The sequence below is a fragment of the Oncorhynchus mykiss genome, chromosome 12 (assembly GCF_057628025.1).
Source record: "Oncorhynchus mykiss isolate SJ-2025 chromosome 12, ASM5762802v1, whole genome shotgun sequence".
Taxonomy (NCBI): domain Eukaryota; kingdom Metazoa; phylum Chordata; class Actinopteri; order Salmoniformes; family Salmonidae; genus Oncorhynchus; species Oncorhynchus mykiss.
Window position 1 is genome coordinate 62,072,272 of NC_143033.1, and position 26,985 is coordinate 62,099,256.

General features: G+C 41.7%; 1 protein-coding gene, 1 long non-coding RNA gene and 1 pseudogene across 2 annotated transcripts in view; 1 reads left to right on the forward strand and 2 right to left on the reverse strand.

Moving 5' to 3' along the window:
- Positions 1-26,985, forward strand: part of LOC110538919 (phospholipid-transporting ATPase IA) — a 231,317-nt gene that overhangs the window by 139,216 nt on the left and 65,116 nt on the right. The window contains 3 exon segments of the mRNA XM_090191385.1: positions 309-373; positions 13,259-13,431; positions 16,240-16,423. Of these exon segments, the coding sequence (XP_090047511.1) occupies positions 309-373; positions 13,259-13,431; positions 16,240-16,423 (422 nt within the window).
- LOC149979234 (uncharacterized) lies at positions 836-1,396 on the reverse strand. The gene is made up of 2 exons (XR_016485168.1): positions 1,292-1,396; positions 836-876 (listed from the first exon to the last, which is right to left on the reverse strand). It is a non-coding gene; the product is annotated as an uncharacterized LOC149979234 (long non-coding RNA).
- LOC149979235 (endogenous retrovirus group PABLB member 1 Env polyprotein-like) lies at positions 24,920-26,844 on the reverse strand (annotated as a pseudogene).

Genomic DNA, 26,985 nt, shown 5'->3' on the forward strand with positions numbered 1-26,985 from the left:
AGGTATTTCTGTTTTTTATTTGTAATAAATATGCAAACATTTTGAAAAACCTGTTTTCACTTGGTCATTATGGGGTTTTGAGTGTAGATTGCTGAGGATTTATTTTGTTTTTATCCATTTTAGATGAAGGCTGTAACAAAACAAAATGTGGAAAAGGTCAAGGGGTCTGAATACTTTCCAAAGCCACTGCATAATAATGCATAATGGCATGAACAATATTTTTCTTCAGTACTTTAGTATGTTAGATGTTTGATGTTTGCACAAGATGACATTGCAGCTCATCTCTTGTTTCACTTGTCTCTCTCCAGGATACTCCTGCAAACTTCTGACCAAGAACATGGGCATGCTGGTGATGAACGAAGACACACTTGACGTGAGTGCAGCAGACTAAGGATCTGTTATCAATCTACATTATTATTATTATATCATTGAACAGGGGATGTGCTATAGTAACTGCGTAGGTCTACAGTGTGCACAGGGCCGTATGCATTTGTGCACACTGTAGCAAACCGCAGCAAAACTAGTGTCTTATCGGACCAGTTCAGGTAGTCCCTCTCCGTTTAGGTCAGTTTTCTTCCATTTGGTAGTGAAATCAACCCTATAATACAGTCCCATATTACCCATAAAAGTTATTTTGTTGAACTGTTTTCATGGAAATTTAGTTATTTTCGGATAGTTAGTGTTAATGCTGTCAATCTGCATAATCCAAATTGCAACGCTCCCTCTCAACCCCAATTATAATCATAATCCATATTCTACCCTTGAGTTGCGTTCCCATGCAAAACTAGACAGATAGCTAACAACTAAGTCTTCAATAAAACTCCCAAGGCGTGACTTTTCTTGAATGAATATATTGAAAACGTTTATGTTGTGAAACTGCAAAATACAGAAAAGAATATTCTTTAGTATTCAATTCACACCGACAGTAACTGTACATTATACATTTGAAGTTGCATAAATACAAAGCACGCGCTAAGGTACCGTGCATCTGGCATGATGCCAAACCATATAGCTAATTGTTACTCATATGGTAATTGGCTCCTTTCATTACTCTAATAGTGTACAACCATTTATGTAGAATAACAAAGCATATTACACTAGGAACAGTAGCAAAACTACAGTATTGTATATTTTACAATTCGTTTGCATGACGCACGAGCAAAGTAATACAGCTAACGACATACATGAAAGGCATTGCAATTTGTGAGTAAATGCAACCAACATTGATATGTAAGCAACTCTATCAATAACAAGATTATAATCATTAGCTAAATGCTTGAATTGAATTTACAAACAAATATTTTCCAAGGCTGAAGCGTGACAAGAAATAACTACATTGAAAGACCTGCACCGTAGCGTTGTTTGTAGCTGCTTCTATGCGTGCAGAACAAATTCTCTACTTCCTGTTTGCGTTGTCTTTCTAAGTACCAGAAACATCCACTAGGGGGCAAATAACACCATTGCACACAATGAAAATCCAATTGAACCATTGTAATAAAATAATCTGTTACCTTCTAACAGGATGGCAGCACAATCCATCCCTGTGTGTGAAACAAAAACACCAATCTGGTTTGGCTTTTACCCTGGAGCCCGCTCAGAATGTAAAAAACACAGTCTTTGTGCCAAAGGTTGGTAAGTCACCACCACAATTGCCTTGACCGACAATGTAATCCCACTTAAAACAGGGCTCAGTGTGTCCCCCAATCAGCTAGTGCTTTTGATGACTATTAGCCACGTATCCTGAAAACTCAGATCAACGGAGTATAAATGACGGCTTCAGAAGGTTGTATTAGTGCAGAGTTCGGTTCATGCTAGGTCCTTGGGGCCTATGTTCAGCGTGTTGTCAAACAAACTCTGACAAACCACAAATATGATCTTGCATGTTGCTAAACCAACTACCGTCATAGTCGGGGACGTTGAACTTGGCTTTACTGTTGCTTTCTTTGTTCCTTAGTCTTTTTCTTCCTCTTTGTCTTTGGATTCTCTTTCTCTTCTGTAACAACCCACTCTGTTGTGTAAGTTGCCTCTAGTGACCACAGTGCAGATGCCTCTATGTCAAACCCATAGTTGAAGAGATGTCTCTATCCAGAGTGAAGTGAACCCCAGCTAGTCACAGGGCCAGGGGCGAGGTTGGGGGCTCTGACTGTGCCTAGTGGGATGGTTGGAGAGGGGGATGTCGGTCAGCACATAACCAGAGCCCAGCATGCCTTCTTTTGCATGATGTAGAAAACTCAACAGAAGGAGGCCCAGGTGGGCCTCTAGCCGAACCCCCTTTTAACCCCCTTTAACAGCAGAGTAGTAGAGGGGGAAAAGGTAAGCATGCCCCTGCAGGGATAGTCTTGTCTGTTGTCGTGGGGGAAGGACAGGACGAAAAGAAACCACTGCTGCACTCCTCCAGGAGAGGAAGCGAGGGAACAGAGCCGTGGACAGAGGAACCACTCACTGTGTGTGTCGGCGCAGGAGGGAGGGATGAAGGTAGGGAATGTAGGAAGGGAGGAGGGGATACAGCAATGACGGACGGCCTTCACTCTGTCAACCCGGCCAGGTTAGTATGATACATTAAGTGGTAGAGAAGAGAGGTAGAGAAGAGAGGACGGCGCCTTTGAAATGTCAGCTCCCATTCTCCTGTGGCTCAAGAGATGCTCATATAAGGTTGTTTGTAAAACATGGAGGAATTATGGAGGAATTCTCTCCCCCCATCCTTCCATTCGGGCTCAATGAACAGAGATCCTGCCAACGGTGCTGCTGGGAATTGGAGTTGCTCTTATGTTGCGCCTGAGAGTAATTGGAGCGCGTCTTCCTCCCCTTTTCCATGTTTAGAAACAGTTATCAAAGAGATGGGGACGTGTTCAGATGGGGACGTGAAGTGAAATGTGCTATTCAGGAAGTAGTAAAGAAGGATCCATTAGCTGAATTTTCAAGTTCATCTCAGTGACTGAGATAGTCAAAGAGAGTGAACACGGTGCGAAGGAGCCTAGGGTTGTGCTCACAGCTATCAGGGTTTCCATTAGCTGGTAATTGGCTGCTTTTGGCTGATAAAATAAATGAAAAGCCGGTAAGTAAAATTATAGCCAGCTGAATTGTCCGGGGAGAAAGCGAGAGAGGAGGCTTTGCCTAGGCTACTGTTTATTGCAAAGATGAACGCCTTTTTCATTTAAGTAAAATGAAAGTTACACTGAACAAAAATATAAACGCAACATGTAAAGTGTTAATTCCTTGTTTTTCATGAGCTGAAATAAAAGATCCCAGAAATGTTCCATATTCACAAAAAACATATTTCTCTAAAATTGTGTACACCAATTTGTTTACATCCTTGTTAGTGAGCATTTCTCCTTGGTCAAGATAATCCATCCACCTGACAGGTGTGGCATATCAAGAAGCAGATTAAATAGCATGATCATTACACAGGTGCACCTTGTACTGGGGACAATAAAAGGCACTCTGAAATGTGCAGTTTTGTCACACAACACAATGCCACAGATGTGTCAAGTTTTGAGGGAGCGTACAATTGGCATGCTGACTGCAGGAATGTCCACCAGAGCTGTTGTAAGAGAATTGAATGTTAATTTCTCTACCATAAGCCGTCTCCAACGTCGTTTTAGAGAATTTGGCAGTAAGTTCAACTGGCCTCACAACCGCAGACCACGTGTAACCATGCCAGCTCAGGACCTCCACATCCGGCTTCTTCACCTGCGGGATCATCTGAGACAAGCCACCCTGACAGATGATGAAACTGAGGAGTGTTTATGTCTGTAATAAAGCTCTTTTGTGGGGGAAATTAATTCTGATTGGCTGGCCACAAAGTGGGTGGCCCTGGCTCCCAAGTGGGTGAGTCTATGCCCTCCCAGGCCCACCCATGGATGCTCCCCTGCACAGTCATGTGAAATCTATAGATTAGGGCCTAATTAATTTATTACAATTGACTGATTTCCTTAACAGAACTGTAGCTCAGTAAAATCATTGAAAGTGTTGCATGTTGTGTTTATTTTGTTCAGTATGGTTCGGTCCTTGAACTGTTCTTGTCTATTAATGTTCCGTTTTATGTCATATTTCATGTTCTGTGTGGACCCCAGGAAGAGTAGTTGCAGCTAATTAGTATCCTAATAAAATTCCCCAAAAATAACAAATATTAATATTAAATCCTTGAATCTTATAGGGGTCTCACTGTCACCACTGGTCATCTAGCTAGCTATTAGCCAGCATGGTTTGCATCGGTTTCCATTAGACTAGAGCTTGCTAGGCTGGCTAGTTAGGTAGCTAACGCTGGCTAGCTAACGCAAGCTGATTATCATGTAGCAGCCAATGCTGACTAGCGTCGCCAGCATGCTAATGTCAATAAACCATAGTCGTGGATCCGCAAAATCAAGCAAATGGTACTGAACTCATGACAAAATCATTTTTCGACATTGTAGTGGCTATTGGTGTTTTGATTGTTTGTTTTCTGCTTAGTGATATTGAATAACATCTTTTTGGAATTTAACTCTGATTCACTATAAATACTGGTATGTATATAATCCGGTTTTGGCATAAGAACATTTGTGAAGTGTCAAAATACCTTGAAGTATTGCGAGAATTTGCGTACTCACGGATACGGAGCCTCAGGAATATAATATCCGGTCACGATTAGGAGCAACTCCCTATTATTAATGCATATCGTTGTTGTTATTGTAGGCCTATTTATTAATCCAAACCAGTTCTTTAAATGTGACCGACCGGCTCAAATCGGTCTTATGTAGCAACATTTGAAATGGTGAGTCTAGACTCGGAGCTACAAAATGGTATATCACACACTACAGTTGAGGAACAAAGTGAAAGTAATTTTGCTTTGAACATTAATGAACTTGTAAACTGACTTTTGAGACAATGGCCTTTGAATGTTTTTGTACTAATACTGGAGAGCCCTTCTTTGTCTACACCCATTCAGCATCGTTCACATCCTCTTAAGCTTTTGCCCCACCCATCTCTTTAAGTGTTGATCTGAGAATTCTGTACTAACAGCAGCAGTCAAGCACCCCTGTAAAGACCTTGATTATGCACAGATTCAAAATAGCTATTGATAACAAATGTGTATTTTGTGGTTGTGACCCAGGGGCTCTTGACCATTTATTTTGGGACTGTTCTTATGTCAGAAGATTTTGGAGTGAGTTAGATTTTATTTCAAAAGAAACTACTATTAATGTTAATTTGAAAGACTCTGAAATTATGTTATATGGACCCTGATTTAACTTTCATTGTTAATTTTTTATTTTTTTTATGGCAGATTCTTTATCCATAAAATTAAGTGGCTGGAAAACAAACCCCTCTTCACATTGTTTAAGATAGAATTGAAATATTATTTTGAAATGATCAGTAAGTGTAAAAACAAAAAAGCAATACGTACATGTAACTTTTTGACAAATTGAATAGGTTAGGTTTATTGTACTCTTGTTTGTATATTTATGATTTTGTATTTGTTTTGTTCATAATAATATATATATTTTAAAGCAGTCAAGCACGCAAGCTAACTTGCTAGCTACTTCCAGACACAAATGAGAGAACAGCTCACTGAACATTACTCGCCCTAGCATGGCTCATTAGGTTGTTATCCAGATCGTTGGTGACTGCAACTGTGCTGTCAGATTGTTCGTTCGTAAATTCAGAGCCCACACTGGACGCTCTGGCCCAATATGAAGGGTTGATCCAAACATTCTGACCTCACAACAGCAGTCAAGCACCCAAGCTAACTGGCTAACATTGGCTAGCTTGCTAGCTACTTCCAGACACATAATGAGAGAACACCCCACTCTGACCATTTTATTCTCCCTAGCAGAGCTGGTTAGGCAGTATTCATGTTATCCAGAGCGTTGGTGACTGTAACTGTGGTGCTGGCAACAATTGAATTACGCTTTTTTGTCAAGGTTTACTGACACCGGCCATATTCAACGGGTGTTGAGCATTCGTAAATTCATCAGTTATTCTGTGCTCTCGCACACGAGAGTCTTTTGTTAAGACATGTAGCTAGCTAGCTATCTGGGTTAACAATGAACCATAATCCCAATTTATGACATTACTACCCTGCATGAATCTTTAGGTAGCTAACCAACCAGGTTCGATGTTGGCTAGCTAACATTAGGCTATAAATAGTCGAGCAAGTGGTGCAGCTGTCTTAAGGCACTGCATCTCAGTGCTAGAGGCGTCACTACAGACTCTGGTTCGATCCCGGGCTGTATCACAATTGGCCGTGATCGGGAGTCCCATAGGGCGGTGCACAATTGGCCCAGCGTCATCCGGGTTAGGGGAGTGTTTGGCCAGGGTAGGTTGTCATTGTAAAATAAGAATTTGTTCAGACACAAGACATATGACACAAGACATATGTGGCTGGGTCTACAGACAATCACGGAATACGAAAGGAAAACCAGCCACCGTCTTGCTTCCAGACATGCTAGACACGTTCTTTGCCCACTTTGACGGTAACACAGTGCCACCGACACGGCCAGCTATAAAGGACTGTGGGCTCTCCTTCTTCGTGGCCAACGTGAGTAAGACATTTAAACGTGTTTACATGCTAGACACGTTCTTTGCCCGCTTTGACGGTAACACAGTGCCACCGACACGGCCAGCTACAAAGGACTGTGGGCTCTCCTTCTTCGTGGCCAACGTGAGTAAGACATTTAAACGTGTTTACCCTCGCAAGGCTGTCGGCCCAGACGGCATCCCTAGCCGCGTCCCCAGAGCTTGCACAGGCCAGCTGGCTGATGTGTTTACGGACATATTCAATCTCTCCCTATCCCAGTCTGCTGTCCCCACATTCTTCAAGATGGCCACCATTGTTCCCATACCCAACAATGCAAAGGTAACTGAACTAAATTACTATCACCCCGTAGCACTCACTTCTGTCATCATGAAGTGCTTTGAGAGACTAGTCAAGGATCATATCACCTCCACCTTACCTGTCACCCTAGACCCAATTCAATTTCCTTACCACCCCAATAGGTCCACAGACGATGCAATCGCCATCACACTGCACACTGCCCTATCCCATCTGGTCAAGAGGAATACCTATGTAAGAAAGCTGTTCATTGACTTTAGCTCAGCATTCAACACCATTGTACCCTCCAAGCTCATCATTAATCTCAAGGTCCTGTGCCTGAACCCAGCCCTGTGCAATTGGATACTGAAATTCCTGATAGGCCGCCCCCAGGTGGTGAAGGTAGGAATCAACATCTCCTCTTCGCTGATCCTAAACACTGGGGCCCCACAAGGGTGCGTGCTCAGCCCCCTCCTGTACTCCCTGTTCACCCATGACTGTGTGGCCATGCATGCCTCCAACTCAATCATCAAGTTTGCAGACAACACAGCAGTAGTATGCTTGATTACCAACCACGACGAGAAAGCCTACAGGGAGGAGGTGAGGGCTCTGAGAGTGTTGTGTCAGGAACTTCTCACTCAACGTCAACAAAATAAAGGAGAGGATTGTGGACTTCAGGAAACAGCAGAGGGAAAGGTGGAAAGAGAAGGTGGAAAGTTTTAAGTTCCTTGGCATACATATCACTGGCAAACTGAATGGTCCACCCACACAGAGGGTGTGGTGAATAAGGCGCAACAGCACCTCTTCAACCTCAGGAGCCTGAAGAAATGTGTCTTGGCATCTAAAACCCTCACAAACATTTATAGATGCACAATTGAGAGAATCCTGTTGGGCTATACTATCTATTGCATCTTAGCCTATGCCACTCTAAATTGCTCATCCATATATTTATATATTCTTATTCCATTCCTTTACTTAGATTTGTGTGTATTATGTTATTTGTTGTGAAATTGTTAGATATTACTTGTTGGATATTGCTGCAATGTCGGAACTAGAAGAACAAGCATTTCACTACACTCGTAATAACATCTGCCAAACACGTGTATGTAACCAATAAAATGTTATTTTATTTTATATCTCGGCATGTCCACCCCATTCATTATCTCAGCCAATCATGGCTAGCGGGAAGGTTTCTGACTTTTTCTGTGGCTAAACCATTCTTGAAATGTAACAATTTTATTTGTATTTACAGAGGGCATGGAAGTTTGTTATTAAGGCACATGAAAAGTTTACATGTTCAATAAGCCATTTCTGTAACAAAAAAATTTGATTAAAAAAAAAAGTTTAAGTTCAAACGGCTCTCCTGTCAATTAGTGAAACGGGTCACAAATATGCAAAATGTGTTTTGTTTCATTCTGTTGAGACATTTTCATTGGCTAAATTACGTTCGATCTGTCTTAATTGTGTGGTCCGTATTTAGTTTAAGATAGGTTAGGTAGGCCTATTGTAAAATAAATGTCATTAGCCTATTGCTGTCATTTGTTGGGTACGATAGGCATTAGCCTTTCTTGGTAATTGATGCAATATAGCCTGTTCAAAACTTTTGTGAATGTTTAAACCAGTTCACAAGTGTTTTGTTTCATTCTAATGAGCCATTTTCTTTAGCAAAATTAAGTTCCAACTGTAATGTTGTGTTTGCCGCAATATAATATCCTGATTGTATTTTCCCTATAAACAATTTTCCCCTAATAAAGTTTAGAATTTTTGTGAAGGTGTGGTGTGGCCTATGATATGAAGGCAGTGTGCACCGGTACTCCAATTGACTCTGACAGTTGATCTTGAGATGAGGAAGAATGTTTTAGGTCTACCAGAGTTACTCCTATAATCTAACAATATAATGCTTATCTTTTACATTCTAAATGAAAATGAACTAATTTGCCTCCTTCTGTACACCTATATCTGTATAGCAGACGCAGTAGCCTATCTGAGAAGTATAAAGAAATGTATGCTGGTGTCGCAGCATGCCGCCGGCATATCTCTTATCGCTTCCTCTCTCTGGGGCTATAGGCCTAAACTTCTCTTCCTTTCATATACAGTATATATTTATATTAATATAAATATTATTAGTGGATGCCTAGGCCAATAGGCAATGCCCGTATGCATTTAAGTCTTCAAATCTCTGACAGCTACACCTTAAGTTGGACAATTATTGTTTTAGGAAAGTAAAAACGAATAAAACAATAGGCTATATGGTTTAGCATATGCTCCAGTTTGAAATACAAGGAATAATGTTTTTGTAATTAGTTATAGGCTTTTGAAGGACATGTAAATGTGACTCAGTTAGCCAATATCCCTTGTTTATTGATTGTGCTGGCTGTGTGGATAGATGGCCTAATGGGTTACGCACCCAATGCATATGGATGACCGGTAAATGTCTGAAATGTCCAATAAATTAAAATATTCCTGGTCACTTGTCAAGCGCCAAATGTTCCTGACGGAAACCCTAACTGCTATACACAATCAGTCTTTCTCACACTCTTCTAAAAAAACTAAGGGTGTTCTTCTGACTTGAGATCCACTTGAACTTTTTCGCAAATATCACATTGATTTAAATTAATGATTTATGCAAACGTCTGAGTTGCACAACCTTATCTCCACTTTGAACTGGGCCATAAATGAGTCAACTGACTCAAAGCTTGAGTCAAGCCTATCTGAAGTGTTCTGTGTAGAGAGAGGTCAGGGGTCAAAACCAGAAGGGCAGAGGAGAATGTGTGTGAGGCTCATTGTTTTCTCAGACATCATTGACTGCTCTGCTTGATGCTCACTGACAGGTGGAGCTGCCGTGACTGAACTCTGGGCCTGGAGGCAGCAGACTGACTGGGAAGTGTATGTGTTTGCCTGTGTGCGTGCATGAACGCACGTGGGTTGTGGATGTTGGTGTGCACGGATGTGCATAATATGTCTGCTTTATTTATCGGTGTATGCCCCTCTTTGGGTGTGTCCACGGTTGTATAGAACTGTATGTGACTAATGGAGACACGTCCGCCTCCTCGGAATCCCTGTCAAGTGTGTCATGTCCTGTTCGCTACATTACTCAAGACTTACATCAACAATGGATCACAAAGTCTTGATGGAATCTCTCGTGTTTTTTTGAATGGATGCCATCTAGCCACTCCTAAACCAAACACAACTGAGTCACATACGTTAACTGGTCAGTCTAGCCATAACAAAGAGGCTTTAGGAGGAGACATAGCAGTAGCACTAAAATACCTCGGTGGAAATGGGGACCCTACTTGACCAAATGGCTGCACTGCTTGATTGCGGTTATCGTGATAAACCGCTTGTACCCAAACATTCCCAGACATGCACCCAGACGTACAAAGTCGGTCCACTGCACACACTTCCATACATTAGTGTTCCCTCTTAAATGCTTTCACACAAGTGTGGTGCCAGTTCACCCTGTGAGGAATCACTGCTTTTGGTTCCAGGGTTGGACACATATGTCAAATGTGAGTCTATTCTTACTCTTGTGTGTAACACACACACGCACACGTTGCTTGCCAGCCCGCATGCTGTTTTATGGCCCCCATCAGGGATTTACCATGCTCATGTGGAGAAGTCCTCACAGCTGCATTCCTCCCTGCCTCCTCTCATTCAATTTCTCTCCCTCTTTAGCTTCAATCTCTCTCTCTCTCTCTCTCTCTCTCTCTCTCTCTCTCTCTCTCTCTCTCTCTCTCTCTCTCTCTCTCTCTCTCTCTCTCTGTGTGTGTGAAACTTGAGGCCCTTCTCTTAATCTGTGTGTGTGTGAAACTTGAGGCCCTTCTCTTAAAATATTGTCCTTCAAGCTTTGGTTTCAGAGCTTTGTTATGCCAGGAGAGGGTTGCATGGTCCCGTTCATGCCCTTAGGTATCTAACCCTCCTCACCTGACCCCTCCCAAGCCTCATTCATGACCACTAGGTCACCCCTGCATTTCATTATAGTCACACCCGGCCGGGCCATCTGTTCAATGTGTTGGGTGACGATACCTTTGGGTGGAAGGGCCCACGTAGGTATTTTAACCCAGCTGATAGGCTCGCTCTCACACAAGCCCAGATGCAGATACTTGTGAGTCTCTACCTTACCTCACTCTTCAGACCACACCGGAGTCTGCGACTCCTATGGGCAAACGGGGTGACTTTCCACCCTTCTTTATGTGTGAGTTTACCTTTACAATCGTTTGAGTCACTTCTTAGTTATGGGCTGTTAGTCATACAGGACAATTATTGAACTTCATATCACTATCCTCACTCTTTTTAATACTCTCGATGTCTTTACATAGTAACCACAGCTGGTGTAAAGTTTAAATGACATGTTGGCAAGAACCAGAGTTATCGCTGCACATCATGTTGTTCAAATCATTGTATGGCTGAATTCCTTAGCTTGGTTAAAAAATGTAGAAGGTCCTTTTCAGAGAGTGGTAAAGTTTGTCATTCAAAATTCTATTATAGGCATCTATGTAGTAATCCAACTTGATGACCACTGCTCACAAATATTGTTATTTATTTTGTTTAATTCAATAACTACCATCACAAGGATACATCTCAGTCACCAATTCCTCGCCAGACAACAACAGCAGCAGAAATTGATGGATAATTTATAACCAATTATACCCATGTCATTGATTAGTGTGGTCTGAGAGCAGCATGTCTGTCTCCAATCCAATTCGAAACCTAAAGATGTACTCTGTCTGGGGCATGTGTGACCTCTCCTGTAGTAATGTATGCACAGCCACATACTCTAGAAGATGTTATGTATCCTACTGCCCAAATAAATATTACCAGAGCTGCGATCACATTTCATCCATGTTGTTTCAAGTAGTCTAATATCTTATTTCCATTAACCAAGCCCTTGGCCCCAGGACCATATGCTCGCAATCCTCAGAACCCTCACAACCCTCTTTTATAAGCACATCCATAGCTGTTCCGGTCTCTCTTGGAAATGGATCCTTGATTGGTTTTCTCTCCAGATGCACAGAAGATGTCACCGTGACTACAGTATGTCCATTTCCATCCTGGGCTTTCCTGAGTGCAGCCGCTCCTATTAGATGGCACTTAATCTTACCGGCCATTTATGGCATTTCACATTGCTTGTCATCGTATCACTATATCACAAACACAACCCGAGAATACATCCATTCACGTCCCAAACGTTTTGCTCGGTTTGTGATTTGAGTAATCGTCTCTTGGCCAGGCGTCTGAATATTCTGTCCAATAGGCATGTAAAACATGGAGGACAGCTGCTATATGGCAGCTTAGTAAGAGAATGGAGAGTGGAGAAAGCAAGGGCGTATATTTTTAACCACCCTCATTGATTTAGGGACTTATAGAAGATGGAGCCTCCGAGGTCGCTTGAAAGACTATGGACTTTCGAATGGGCTCTCCAGCACAGCGCTGAACTGAGATCTGTGGAAATCGTATCTAGCAGGGATGCTTTGTGTACGTCTTCTTGGTTTTCAACATGAAACGCAAAGGATGACGAATCCCAATGACATACGTCTAGGGTGTCTGTCTGTCCTCACGGGAGCCGATACTTTTAATAGCCCCGCTTATCGCTCCAGCAGATGATCCGGGGAATCACGTGGCTTTTTATGGGGGAAATTATATTGAGATTCAGTGCATTCCCAAGCCAAACATGACCCATCCGCCAGTACACCCTAACCCTTAGAATAACAGTCTCCTCTTTAAGGCCCTATTTGCCATTTGAAGAGTAATTCTCAGAGTTTGAAACATTAAACTAACAGAGGGTTCATGTTTATTTATTTCACCTTTATTTAACCAGGTAGGCAAGTTGAGAACAAGTTTTCATTTACAATTGCGACCTGGCATGTGAAGTATCCATAGTATTCAAGTCAGCGGGGATTTAAAATAGTCCAGGTTTAGTCAGTATATGGAAATATTCCTGGCTTTCAGTTTGAACAAATTCAGATGGCTCGGGACATTCCTGAAAATTGGCTCGTAAACCCAGACAGCTAACTGTAGGGTACTTGGTTGCTGAGAACTAAATTATGGAACTGCACAACGAGAGAATAGAAACACTTTGTTATTAATACCCGATACCATGTGAAGTATGCTTTTCCAACTGAATCATCATACCGTTTCTAATGGACCGAGCCTTATGTATTTTTGTGTTATTTTCTTATGTTCTATCATTGCATGATGTTCTATCATCTGTAACAAATCTAAATTGTCTTGGCAAGCCTGAATAATCTTTACCATATGTAAAGATGATACTTGTCATATTTTTTTTGCACTGTAAAAATAATAAAAGTATTGATAAGGTCAATGTATTCACTGGAGAATAGGTTGCCATGTTGTCTCAAAAACATTGCATTGAAAACCTCAACTATATTTACTTTACTTCACTGCCATTTGTAGAATGTGTTCTGTTTAGATATGGTAGTCCTAATGATGAGAAAATGTGTGTCTTTACAGGCAACCAGGGAGACCCTCAGCCACCACTGTGGAATGCTGGGAGATGCCCTTCACAAGGAGAACGATTTTGCCCTCATCATCGACGGAAAGACTCTCAAATACGCCCTTACGTTTGGAGCACGGCAGTACTTCCTAGACCTTGCCTTGTCCTGTAAAGCAGTGATATACTGCAGGTAAGGCCCACTCACCGAAAACAGTGTTACACTGAGTATACAAATATTAAGAACACCTGCTCTTTCCATAACAGACTGACCAAGTGAATCCAGGTGAAACCCTAAATCCACTTCAATCAGTGTAGATAAAGAGGATGAGACAGGTTAAGAAGGATTTTTAAGCTTTAGACAATTGAGATTTGGATTGTGTATGTACAGTGCCTTGCGTAAGTATTCGGCCCCCTTGAACTTTGCGACATTTTGCCACATTTCAGGCTTCAAACATAAATATATAAAACTGTATTTTTTTGTGAAGAATCAACAACAAGTGGGACACAATCATGAAGTGGAACGACATTTATTGGATATTTCGACTTTTTTAACAAATCAAAAACTGAAAAATTGGGCGTGCAAAATTATTCAGCCCCTTCACTTTCAGTGCAGCAAACTCTCTCCAGAAGTTCAGTGAGGATCTCTGAATGATCCAATGTTGACCTAAATGACTAATGATGATAAATACAATCCACCTGTGTGTAATCAAGTCTCCGTATAAATGCACCTGCACTGTGATAGTCTCAGAGGTCCGTTAAAAGCGCAGAGAGCATCATGAAGAACAAGGAACACACCAGGCAGGTCCGAGATACTGTTGTGAAGAAGTTTAAAGCCGGATTTGGATACAAAAATATTTCCCAAGCTTTAAACATCCCAAGGAGCACTGTGCAAGTGATATTATTGAAATGGAAGGAGTATCAGACCACTGCAAATCTACCAAGACCTGGCCGTCCCTCTAAACTTTCAGCTCATACAAGGAGAAGACTGATCAGAGATGCAGCCAAGAGGCCCATGATCACTCTGGATGAACTGCAGAGATCTACAGCTGAGGTGGGAGACTCTGTCCATAGGACAACAATCAGTCATATATTCCACAAATCTGGCCTTTATGGAAGAGTGGCAAGAAGAAAGCCATTTCTTAAAGATATCCATAAAAAGTGTCGTTTAAAGTTTGCCACAAGCCACCTGGGAGACACACCAAACATGTGGAAGAAGGTGCTCTGGTCAGATGAAACCAAAATTGAACTTTTTGGCAACAATGCAAAACGTTATGTTTGGCGTAAAAGCAACACAGCTCATCACCCTGAACACACCATCCCCACTGTCAAACATGGTGGTGGCAGCATCATGGTTTGGGCCTGCTTTTCTTCAGCAGGGACAGGGAAGATGGTTAAAATTGATGGGAAGATGGATGGAGCCAAATACAGGACCATTCTGGAAGAAAACCTGATGGAGTCTGCAAAAGACCTGAGACTGGGACGGAGATTTGTCTTCCAACAAGACAATGATCCAAAACATAAAGCAAAATCTACAATGGAATGGTTCAAAAATAAACATATCCAGGTGTTAGAATGGCCAAGTCAAAGTCCAGACCTGAATCCAATCGAGAATCTGTGGAAAGAACTGAAAACTGCTGTTCACAAATGCTCTCCATCCAACCTCACTGAGCTCAAGCTGTTTTGCAAGGAGGAATGGGAAAAAATTTTAATGTTAAAAAAGTTTGAAATATCCAATAAATGTTGTTCCACTTCATGATTGTGTCCCACTTGTTGTTGATTCTTCACAAAAAAATACAGTTTTATATATTTATGTTTGAAGCCTGAAATGTGGCAAAAGGTCGCAAAGTTCAAGGGGGCCGAATACTTTCGCAAGGCACTGTATGCCATTCAGAGGGTGAATGGGCAAAACAAAGTATACGTGCCTTTGAACAGGGTATTTGTAGTAGGGGCCTGGCGCACCAATTTGTGTCAAGAACTGCAAAGCTAATGGGTTTTTCACGCTCAAAAGTTTGCCATGTGTATCAAGAATTTTTGCCTAATGTACCATAACAGCAAATCAGGATGAACCTGCGCATTCAAAGGCTTGTGCACTGGACCTGAAAGGTAATCATTTAGTGTGTAGTTCGCTGTAGTCAAATAAAAAATGGCAACGCTATAATTACGAAGGTGCAGTGTGTGTGATGCACTGGCCACATAAATAAAAGGAAGTACTTAAGTGGTCAGGAGACCCTAACCACAACATCCAGTTTACAACACCTTCTCTTGAAAGTTTTTGTTCTGTAGCTGTAGATCATGGGGTGCATCACAAGTGGCACCCTATTCCCTATATAGAGCCCAGGTCAAATGTAGTGTACTATATAGGGAATAGGGTGCCATTTTGTACGCATACCATGTCTTAGACCCGGGTAGACGCAGAAAAAAGCTTGGAGCGCCAGGAGCCTATAAGACTCAGGCTGTCATTTCAGGGGTTGACGTTGGATAACTCGTAAAAGAGGGGCCACAGGAAGTGGCAGATCCATCACATGACGAGTGGCTTTACAGGTGCAGGCAGCCAGGGAGGTCAGCCAGTCAGAGGTCAGGGTTGGGGAGGTCAGTAGACAGGGAGAAGGAAAACATCTGTCGTTGAGAATTATCATCCATAAAATAACAAATTGCTTGTCTAATATCTAAAGCAATATTGTTGTAAAAGAGGTCGTCACAAAGTACAACCTTGGCCTCGTGTTTTGTTGTTAGTTGTCTTGGCACCAACCCACCTTGCAACTCCCTTTTAAATTTTTTTAGAATGATTTCCTCACCATGTGCTTGGAACTCTACAGAATGCATTTTTTTATTAATCAGCATTGTCTATATGTCTGCAACTAGCTTAGATTGGTTATGTTCTGAGAAATGGCTGAAAGTCTGAAGTTTGAAATGTGTATTATGGACTTTCCATGAAAAATCAAGCATATCTTAACGTAGCTCATTCTAATGTCCTGCATCACTTTCTACTCTCCTTTAGGGTGTCCCCGCTGCAGAAGTCGGAGGTAGTGGAGATGGTAAAGAAGCAGGTGAAGGTGATCACACTGGCCATTGGTGACGGCGCCAACGACGTGGGCATGATCCAGACGGCTCACGTGGGCGTGGGCATCTCGGGCAACGAGGGCCTGCAGGCCGCCAACTCCTCCGACTACTCCATCGCACAGGTGAGGGTTCCGGAGTGAAGTTTCCCCTAGGTACAGATATAAGATCAGATTCCCCTCTAACCTTAACCATTAGTGGGGAAAACGTCAAACTGACCCCATCTAGGAGCAACTCCTTACTCCCATACACTACCGGTCAAAAGTTTTAGAAAATCGACTCATTGAAGGGTTTTTCTTTATTTTTCCTATTTTCTACATTGTAGAATAACTATGAAATAATACATATGGAATCATGTTAAACAAATCCAAATATATTTTATTTTTGAGATTCAAATAGCCACCCTTTGCCTTGATGACAGCTTTGCAAACTCTTGGCATTCTCTCAACCAGCTTCACCTGGAATGCTTTTCCAACCGTCTTTAAGGAGATTCCACATATGCTGAGCACTTGTTGGCTGCTTTTCCTTCACTCTGCGGTCCGAATCATCTCAAATCATCTTAACTTGGTTGAGGTCAGGTGATTGTGGAGGCCAGGTCATCTGATGCAGCACTCCAGCATGGAGGTGTGTTGGGTCATTGTCCTGTTGAAAAACAAATGATAGTTCCACCTAGCCCAAACTAGATGGGATTGCGTATCGCTGCAGAATGCTGGTTAAGTGTGCCTTGAATTCTAAATAAATCACAGACAGTGTCACCATCAAAGCACCCCCACACCATAACACCTCCTCCTCCATGCTTTACAGTAGGAAATATGCATGCAGAGATCATCAGTTTACCCATTCCACGTCTCACAAAGACATGGCGGTTGGAACCAAAAATCTCCAATTTGGACTCCAGACCAAAGGAAAGATTTCTACCGGTCAAATGTCCATTGCTCGTGTTTCTTTGCACAAGCAAGTCTCTTCTTATTATTGGTGTCCTTTAGTAGTGGTTTCTTTGCAGCAATTCGACCATAAAGGCCTGATGGACTGTCGTTTCTCTTTGCTTATTTTATCTTATAAAAACCCAAGATGGCGTAGCAGTTCAGACTTCTTTGTCTTTGTCTTGTCGTGTCCAGTGTATATATATATATATTTTTTTTTTCTTCGTATAAATTTTGTATATATTTTGTATATTTTTAACCTCAATTTCAACATACTCTCCTGCAATCTGCCTCACCCAATGTGGTATGGATCTGCTATTTTTTATACTTTAGACCCGGAACCCCCAACAGAAGCTAGCCAGATAACTAGCTGCTAGCTAGTAGTCAGTTAGCCACTGCTAGCGGTCATCAGCTAACCTTAGCCCTGTCCACGCAGCCGTCATACCACTCAGGAAATAGACGCGTTCTGTCTCCTAGAGCTAAAAGTACTTTGGTGCGAAAAGTGCAAATCAATCCCGGAACAAAAGCAAAGGACCTTGTGGAGATGCTGGAGGATATAGGTACAAAAGTATCTATATCCACAGTAAAATGAGTCCTATATCGACATAACCTGAAAGGCCCCTCAGCAAGGAAAAAGCCACTGCTCCAAAACCGCCATAAAAAGCCAGTCTACGGTTTGCAATTGCACATGGGGACAAAGATTGTACATTTTGGAGAAATGTCCTCTGTTCTGATGAAAGAAAAACCATCGTTATGTTTGGAGGAAAAAGTGGGAGGCTTGCAGGCCAAAGAACACCATCCCAACCGTGAAGCACGGAGGTGGCAGCATCATGTTGTGGGGGTGCTTTGCTGCAGGAGGGACTGGTGCACTTCATAAAATGGATGGCATCATGAGAACTGAACACTATGTGGATATATTCTTAAAGCTTGGTTGCAAATATGTCTTCCAAATGGACAATGACCCCAAGCCTACTTCCAAAGTTGTGTCAAAATGGCTTAAGGACAACAAAATCAAGGTATTGGAGTGGCCATCACAAAGCCCTAACCTTAATCCCATAGAACATTTTTGGGTAAAACTGAAAAAGCGTGTGCGAGCAAGAAGGCCTACAAACCTGACTCAGTTACATCAGTTACACAACTTATTGTGAGAAGCTTGTGGACGGCTACCCGAAACGTTTGACCCAAGTTAAACAATTTAAAGGCGATGCTACAAAATACTAATTGAATATATGTAAACTTCTGACCCACTGGGAATGTGATGAAAGAAATTAAAGCTGAAATAAATAATTATCTCTACTATTATTCTGACATTTCACATTCTTAAAATAAAGTGGTGATCCTAACTGACCTAAGACAGAGTCTTTTTACAAGGGATAAATGTCAGAAATGGTTTAAACTGAGTTTAAATGTATTTCACAGGTGTATGTAAGCTTCCGACTTGTGGAGGTCTACATTTTTTTTCTGAGGTCTTGGCTGATTTCTTTTTATTTTCCCATGATGACAAGCAAAGAGGCACTGAGTTTGAAGGTAGGCCTTGAAATACATCCACAGGTACACCTCCAATTGACTGAAATTATGTCCATTAGCCTATCAGAAGCTTCTAAAGCCATGACCTAATTTTCTGGAATTTTCTAAGCTGTTTAAAGGCACAGTCAACTTAGTGTATGTAAACTTCTGGAATCAATCTATTGTTCCAGGGGGGGGGGGGGGGGGGTCTGGTCTGAACAGCTCATGCAGTTTGCACCATGCCAGGACAGAATGTATAATTTAAGGGATGTCTGTGATGGTTTTTATAGATTTCCTGTTTCTAAATCAATTCTTCCCCTAACCCTCATCTACCTCAAACGTTTCAATGTTCAACCATGAGGGAGAAGGGCCATTGTCAAACCTCTGAGCCAGAAATCTAGACTGCGCAGCCCAGTAGTACATTCTGAAATTGGGGAGGTTTAAGCCCCCATGACCGTAATCAAGAGTCAAGTCCATCCATTTACACAGGTCACCCTCCACTTTTTGCAACAAGCTGGCCAGATTGAGTTTATAGAGGTTGTTCAGGTTAGCATCCAGCATTATGCCCAAATATGTGAAGCCCATAGGCAACCATCTAAAAGGAAACCTATGCTTGATGATATGATAGTCAAAGACGGATAACTGTAAGATTTGCTTTTATCAAAATTGACCTTATATTCAGAACTATAATTCTGTAATAGGTTCTGTAAGTGAGAGAGGGAATGTTCTGGGTTCTTTAGGAATAAGATAAGGTCTTCCGCAAAAAGTAATAACTTGTGGGTATAGGGGCCCACCTCAAAGCCATGTATGTCAGGGCACATTCTATTGGCCTCAGCCAACGGTTTGATGTTGAAGGCGGAGAGGTGGGGGCAAATTGGGCAACCTTGTCTGTTCCCCATATAGACAGAGAAAGAGGATAACGTAATCCCGTTGGTAGCAATCCTTGCTTTAGGAGATTTGTAGAGTGATTTTGTCAGATTTACAAACACAGTGCCTAAACCAAACTTTTCCAAGACGCGAAAGAGAAATGGCCGTTCAACCGAATCAAAGGCCTTTTCGGCGTCGAGGGAGACACTAGCTTATTTGTTTTTGTTAGCAAGGCGAATTATATCAAAGAACCTTCTGAGATTATTGGTGTACAATCTATTAATTATGATGCTAGTCTGATTTGGGTTGAACAACAGGGGAAGACATGACTCCAGTCTCTTAGATAGCATCTTGGTGACCAGTTTACAATCTGTGTTAAGGAGAGAGATTGGTCTATAGGAGGCGCACTTTAGCGGGTTTTCCCCTTTCTTGTGAATTACTGTAACCACCGCTTGAGAAAGCGACTCTGGAAAGCAGTTGTCCTCCCTTGGCTTTTTTAAGTACCTCCATAAGGTAGGGTACCAACAGCTCCTTAAATTCTTTATAGAACTCTGGAGGGAAGCCATCCTTCCCAGGAGATTTATTAGAATGTAAGGATTTAATGGCCTCCAACAATTCAGGGACTGAGAACTGTTCCCCCAGGCACTCTCTGTCTTCCTCTGACAGGCATGGGAGGTTGAGAGGAGAGAAAATAGTCGATCTCTAATAGATAATTGCTTGATTGGGAAGTGTAGAGGTCTTTGTAATATTTCTTAAAATTATCATTAATTTCAGTGGAGTTGAAAGATATCTCATTAGTAAGAGTTTCTATAGGATTAATTGTCCTCTTACTACTTTCCTTTGCTTTCAGTTGCCACTTGCTTTCTATGTGCTTTCTCTCCAAGCTCGTAGTAATGCTCTTTTGATTTAGTGATGGCCCTCTCAGCTTGGTATGTGTTCAGAGTATTATATTTCAGTTTTTTATTTACCAAAAGCCTGTATAGGTCTTTAGTCAGGCCTCTTTGGTAGGTTTTCTCTAGCTAAGAGATTTCAGATTCAAGGACATTCAGTTCAGCACTGTGTTTTCTCTTTAGTATAGGAAATTATCTGTCCCCTCAGATAGGCTTTCAATGCATCCCAAAGAATGAAACTGTCAGGAGCAGAGGGTTTGTTTGTCAAAGTAAAAATATTGATCCTCTCATTGATGAATGCGCAAAATTCAGGTTGCTTCATGAGTGTAGAATTTAGTCTCCGTCTATATGCTCCATTTACCTTGGTAGGAATGGAGATTGATAATATCAGAGGGGAATGGTCACATCAGTAATCTGGGGAGATAATCGGTATCTAACACTCTATGAAAGAGTTGGGTCGATAGTAAAAAGTTATCTATGCGTGTGTGTGTTGTGTGGGTGTGAATAAAAAGAGTAGTTCCTATCCTGTGGGTGCATCTGTCTCCAGATGTCTAGTAAATTGAGATCTTTCATGAATGACATGGTGAGCTTGCTGGCTTTGGTTAGAAGAGAGAGTTTATCAGAGGACCTATCAAGAACTGTATCTAAACAAAAATGTAAATCTCCTCCAACCAGTAGCCATCCTGGTGGTGCTTGAGCAACCTGAAGGAAGACATTCTGAATAAACATATGGTCATCGAAGTTAGGAGCATAAATATTCAACAGGGTCCAATACTCCGAAAACATATGCCCCTGCACCAAAACAAGCTTGCCTGAGGGATCAGAGATGATTGTTGACACAGAATGGGAAGTGTCTACTGATCAAAATTGCAGTTCCTCTTGCTTTGGATTTAAAAGAGGACGCAAGAACTTGTCCTCCCCATTCCCTCTTTAGTTTCTGGTGTTCACTGGCTGTAAGATGTGTTTCTTGTAAAAACACAATGTCAGCCTTTAATTTCTTAAGGTATGTATAGACTATTTTCCTCTTAATTGGCCTGTTAAGATCCGTAGTGGATTAAGCATAGGTTGGGTTTCAAATATATAATGAATGGTACTTCCTCGTATGTAAATAGTCAGGTAATGTTTCAACTTTAGTTTAACACTGAAGTGACCTATGTGTCACTTTAGGAAGGAAACAACAATAAACATAGAAAAAAAACAGAAACCCCACCCACCCTAGTTGGACTAAAACCACAATCCCAACAATCAAACATGAAAACACTTGTAGAGATACATTGTTGCTCGCCTTCCATCTTGCTCTTACTAGCTAAACCTTGGCGTAAACTAATGAGCAGGTGTTTTTCACCTTTTCACCTGTAATGTAGGTGAATAATTTGGAAGGAGTGTTAGGGTTAGGGCCAGTAGATTAGACAGGTCATCTTTGCTTACACAAGTGAGCAGCAGCAGGACAGGCATCTGTCGACACCGTATTCTATAGCCACAGTTAGGTACAGTGCCTTGCGAAAGTATTCGGCCCCCTTGAACTTTGCGACCTTTTGTCACATTTCAGGCTTCAAACATAAAGATATAAAACTGTATTTTTTTGTGAAGAATCAACAACAAGTGGGACACAATCATGAAGTGGAACAACATTTATTGGATATTTCAAACTTTTTTAACAAATCAAAAACTGAAAAATTGGGCGTGCAAAATTATTCAGCCCCCTTAAGTTAATACTTTGTAGCGCCACCTTTTGCTGCGATTACAGCTGTAAGTCACTTGGGGTATGTCTCTATCAGTTTTGCACATCGAGAGACTGACATTTTTTCCCATTCCTCCTTGCAAAACAGCTCGAGCTCAGTGAGGTTTGATGGAGAGCATTTGTGAACAGCAGTTTTCAGTTCTTTCCACAGATTCTCGATTGGATTCAGGTCTGGACTTTGACTTGGCCATTCTAACACCTGGATATGTTTATCTTTGAACCATTCCATTGTAGATTTTGCTTTATGTTTTGGATCATTGTCTTGTTGGAAGACAAATCTCCGTCCCAGTCTCAGGTCTTTTGCAGACTCCATCAGGTTTTCTTCCAGAGTGGTCCTGTATTTGGCTCCATCCATCTTCCCATCAATTTTATCCATCTTCCCTGTCCCTGCTGAAGAAAAGCAGGCCCAAACCATGATGCTGCAACCACCATGTTTGACAGTGGGGATGGTGTGTTCAGGGTGATGAGCTGTGTTGCTTTTACGCCAAACATAACGTTTTGCATTGTTGCCAAAAAGTTCAATTTTGGTTTCATCTGACCAGAGCACCTTCTTCCACATGTTTGGTGTGTCTCCCAGGTGGCCTGTGGCAAACTTTAAACAACAATTTTTATGGATATCTTTAAGAAATGGCTTTCTTCTTGCCACTCTTCCATAAAGGCCAGATTTGTGCAATATACGACTGATTGTTGTCCTATGGACAGAGTCTCCCACCTCAGCTGTAGATCTCTGCAGTTCATCCAGAGTGATCATGGGCCTCTTGGCTGCATCTCTGATCAGTCTTCTCCTTGTATGAGCTGAAAGTTTAGAGGGACGGCCAGGTCTTGGTAGATTTGCAGTGGTCTGATACTCCTTCCATTTCAATATTATCGCTTGCACAGTGCTCCTTGGGATGTTTAAAGCTTGGGAAATATTTTTGTATCCAAATCCGGCTTTAAACTTCTTCACAACAGTATCTCGGACCTGCCTGGTGTGTTCCTTGTTCTTCATGATGCTCTCTGCGCTTTTGACGGACCTCTGAGACAATCACAGTGCAAGTGCATTTATACGGAGACTTGATTACACACAGGTGGATTGTATTTATCATCATTAGTCATTTAGGTCAACATTGGATCATTCAGAGATCCTCACTGAACTTCTGGAGAGAGTTTGCTGCACTGAAAGTAAAGGGGCTGAATAATTCTGCACGCCCAATTTTTCGGTTTTTGATTTGTTAAAAAAGTTTGAAATATCCAATAAATGTCGTTCCACTTCATGATTGTGTCCCACTTGTTGTTGATTCTTCACAAAAAAATATAGTTTTATATCTTTATGTTTGAAGCCTGAAATGTGGCAAAAAGTCGCAAAGTTCAAGGGGGCCGAATACTTTCGCAAGGCACTGTATTTAGAAAGAAACCAAATTTGAAAATGTAAACTCAGTATCACTATCTCAGTAACCAGTATCTCTGAAATTCTGAGATAACAAAAACGACAAGTCTTGTATATCATGGATACATTTGGTTTTTCTTCTGTCTCTCTCCATTATTTCATGGTATATACTGTCAATGCCTCACTGTACTTTGTTCATATAGCCAATGGCTCTGTGAGCAAGGCAAGCCAATAGTTAATTAAAGCACAGTACAGTCTCTAAGCCATAGCATTGGATTACTCTGAGAGCGACTCTGTCTTCCCTAAAGTGCCCCCACTTATCTACATGACATTCAGAATGACGAAAGCAGACGGCTTCATAGAATCAGTTTAGGTTGCATCCCAGCGATGTATTGAATTTACCTTCCAGGTCTCATTGGTGTGTAACAATTTGTTGCGCGACAAAGTCAATCTTTAATTGTACTGTATAGGCTACATCCCTGTACAGACTCACTCCAGACAATATCTTTTATAGACTGTAGCATCATAGCTGTGTTAGCAATTTATGTTATTCTTCAGTAACGCAAACTTCAAAGCAAATCGGGGAGAAAAATAGGTTTATTCAGAGAGGGCAAATCAAGATGTTGGGAGTCAGATGTTCAGTCTCCCCGTCCTCAGCTTTTCCCCCAGAACAAGGGACAGGAGGCCACTTATAACCCCAGATGTTGAACTGAAACACCACTCCTATTTACAATTCACTTATTGACCATTAGTACTATATTTAGTGTAGTACTCTCGTCCTCTCATCCTCTCAATCTCTGCGTTGTGTAGTTATCTTAAAAGTATTCTTACATTCCCCCCTAGACCATTTTAAAAAATAATGTAGTTTAAATGTATTTTTGGAAAACATGTAAAAAATGGACAGAATAATAAACATTAAACGCCTTGCATTTCTATAAAACACAAAGGGCATATTCTACTTGCCGTTGCAATAAGAAATAGATTTCCCACAAAGTTATAGAAAAGGGGTATTAACAGGTGTGATAGCACATCTGAGAGAGCACGGTTCATTACAGCACAGAGGACCGTTACCACGGACACATTAACCACAGTCATGAGGCTTGGTGTGATGATGAAGACCTTTATGACCCCCACCACGTTCTGGTGGGGCACCACTGACACCCATCTCCACAAAGACACGCTTGATGAATCTTATGATATCACGTAACCGTCAGATTCTTAGCACACAAACGCCGGGCAATAACACATTTGATAACCTGGATGAGGATAAGAAAAAGAACCACAACCCACTATTGGAAGTATCATGCCCACCAAAAAACTTCCCCATGTACCGAATGTGGAAGACAACCACACGACTAAGCCTAAATCATCTGGGTTGTAAATCATGATATTTAGCGCCCTCAGTCCTGATCTTTTAGATTAGGTCAGTTATTTCCTCAGAATGATCAGGAATATAAGTACAGCGTTCAGCACCAATAACAGGACATGTAACCCTTGTGCGGACAGAAGATAATCAAATCAAATCAAATGTATTTATATAGCCCTTCGTACATCAGCTGATATCTCAAAGTGCTGTATAGAAACCCAGCCTAAAACCCCAAACAGCAAGCAATGCAGGTGTAGAAGCACGGTGGCTAGGAAAAACTCCCTAGAAAGGCCAAAACCTAGGAAGAAACCTAGAGAGGAACCAGGCTATGTGGGGTGGCCAGTCCTCTTCTGGCTGTGCCTGGTGGAGATTATAACAGAACATGGCCAAGATGTTCAAATGTTCATAAATGACCAGCATGGTCAAATAATAATAATCACAGGCAGAACAGTTGAAACTGGAGCAGCAGCACGGCCAGGTGGATTTGGAACAGCAAGGAGTCATCATTTCAGGTAGTTCTGAGGCATGGTCCTAGGGCTCAGGTCCTCCGAGAAAGAGAAAGAAAGAGAGAATTAAAGGGCATACTTAAATTCACACAGGACACCGGATAGGACAGGAGAAGTACTCCAGATATAACAAACTGACCCTAGCCCCCCGACACATAAACTACTGCAGCATAAATACTGGAGGCTGAGACAGGAGGGGTCAGGAGACACTGTGGCCCCATCCGATGACATCCCCCGGACAGGGCCAAACAGGAAGGATATAACCCCACCCACTTTGCCAAAGCACAGCCCCCACACCACTAGAGGGATATCTTCAACCACCAACTTACCATCCTGAGACAAGGCCGAGTATAGCCCACAAAGATCTCCGCCATGGCACAACCCAAAGGGGGATGCCAACCTGTAGAAACCTAATCAAGGGCCAAACGATTTTGCGTCACCACAGTTCAAATGGTAACCATCTCCGCTGTAATTAACTCAAGACTCTCAACTGGACTATTAACTGCGACTTCCAAAGAGTTAGCCATATTAATAACTTCCCGTGCTATTTTAGAAATACCGTAAGAGGAAAACACAATCGTTTCTGTAATCACACGTTTATGACGCTGTGAAAAAGGATACGACTTATCCCAAATAACACAACCCATGCCACAACTTTGGTAACCAGGAATAGGCATAGGATCCACAGATAAAGTCCCATTAGGAGCTATCATACCATTATTGATGATATTACCGAAGGTTTTGGCATAAAAAGTAGTCACAGTGCCACTACCGAGAGTCAATTCAACAGACATGAGACATTCCTCAACCTTAGTACCGTCACAGGCAGATAGGTGGATCTATTGTCTGATCACACTTACTCTGTCCTACTTTGACAAACGCGTCCTGGCGCAGTTGAGACAAATTCCCGAACGAGTGACCTATTAAAACATAACAGGGGCACCACCCAACAGGAGCATGTGTAATAACTAGGTAAGGTGGTTGCTCATTAGTGTTATTGGTCATCTCAAGTGAAGGAATGTACTGCAGAACTTAAGTACTCTCGCATGTTGATACTCAACATTCTCACTCAATTTAGTCCAAACAATTGCCTTATACCCAACATTTCACTCTGTTAAAAGGTTCAAAGGAATAACCCTTAATGGAATACCTGCCCATGATGTGAATGGTGCATACGTACAAACCCAGCAACTACTTTGATTGACTACTGTGACATAATGTAGAGAAAGAGCTAGAAACGTATTGACGCCCGAGTGTCCCTCATCCTGCTGATGCATCTCTGTGTTAGAAATGGAAACACCACCCACATCCTGTATTAGGAGGAAACTGAATCTAATCAATGTTATCAGCAAGCGATTACATGATTATGACGTCCATGACATTCCACAAATAGTAGTAATCAAATAATCAAATGTTATTGGTCACATACACGTGTTTAGCAGATGTTATTGCGGGTGTAGCGAAATGCTTGTGTTTCTAGCTCTGACAGTGCAGTAATATCTAACAAGTAATATCTAACAAT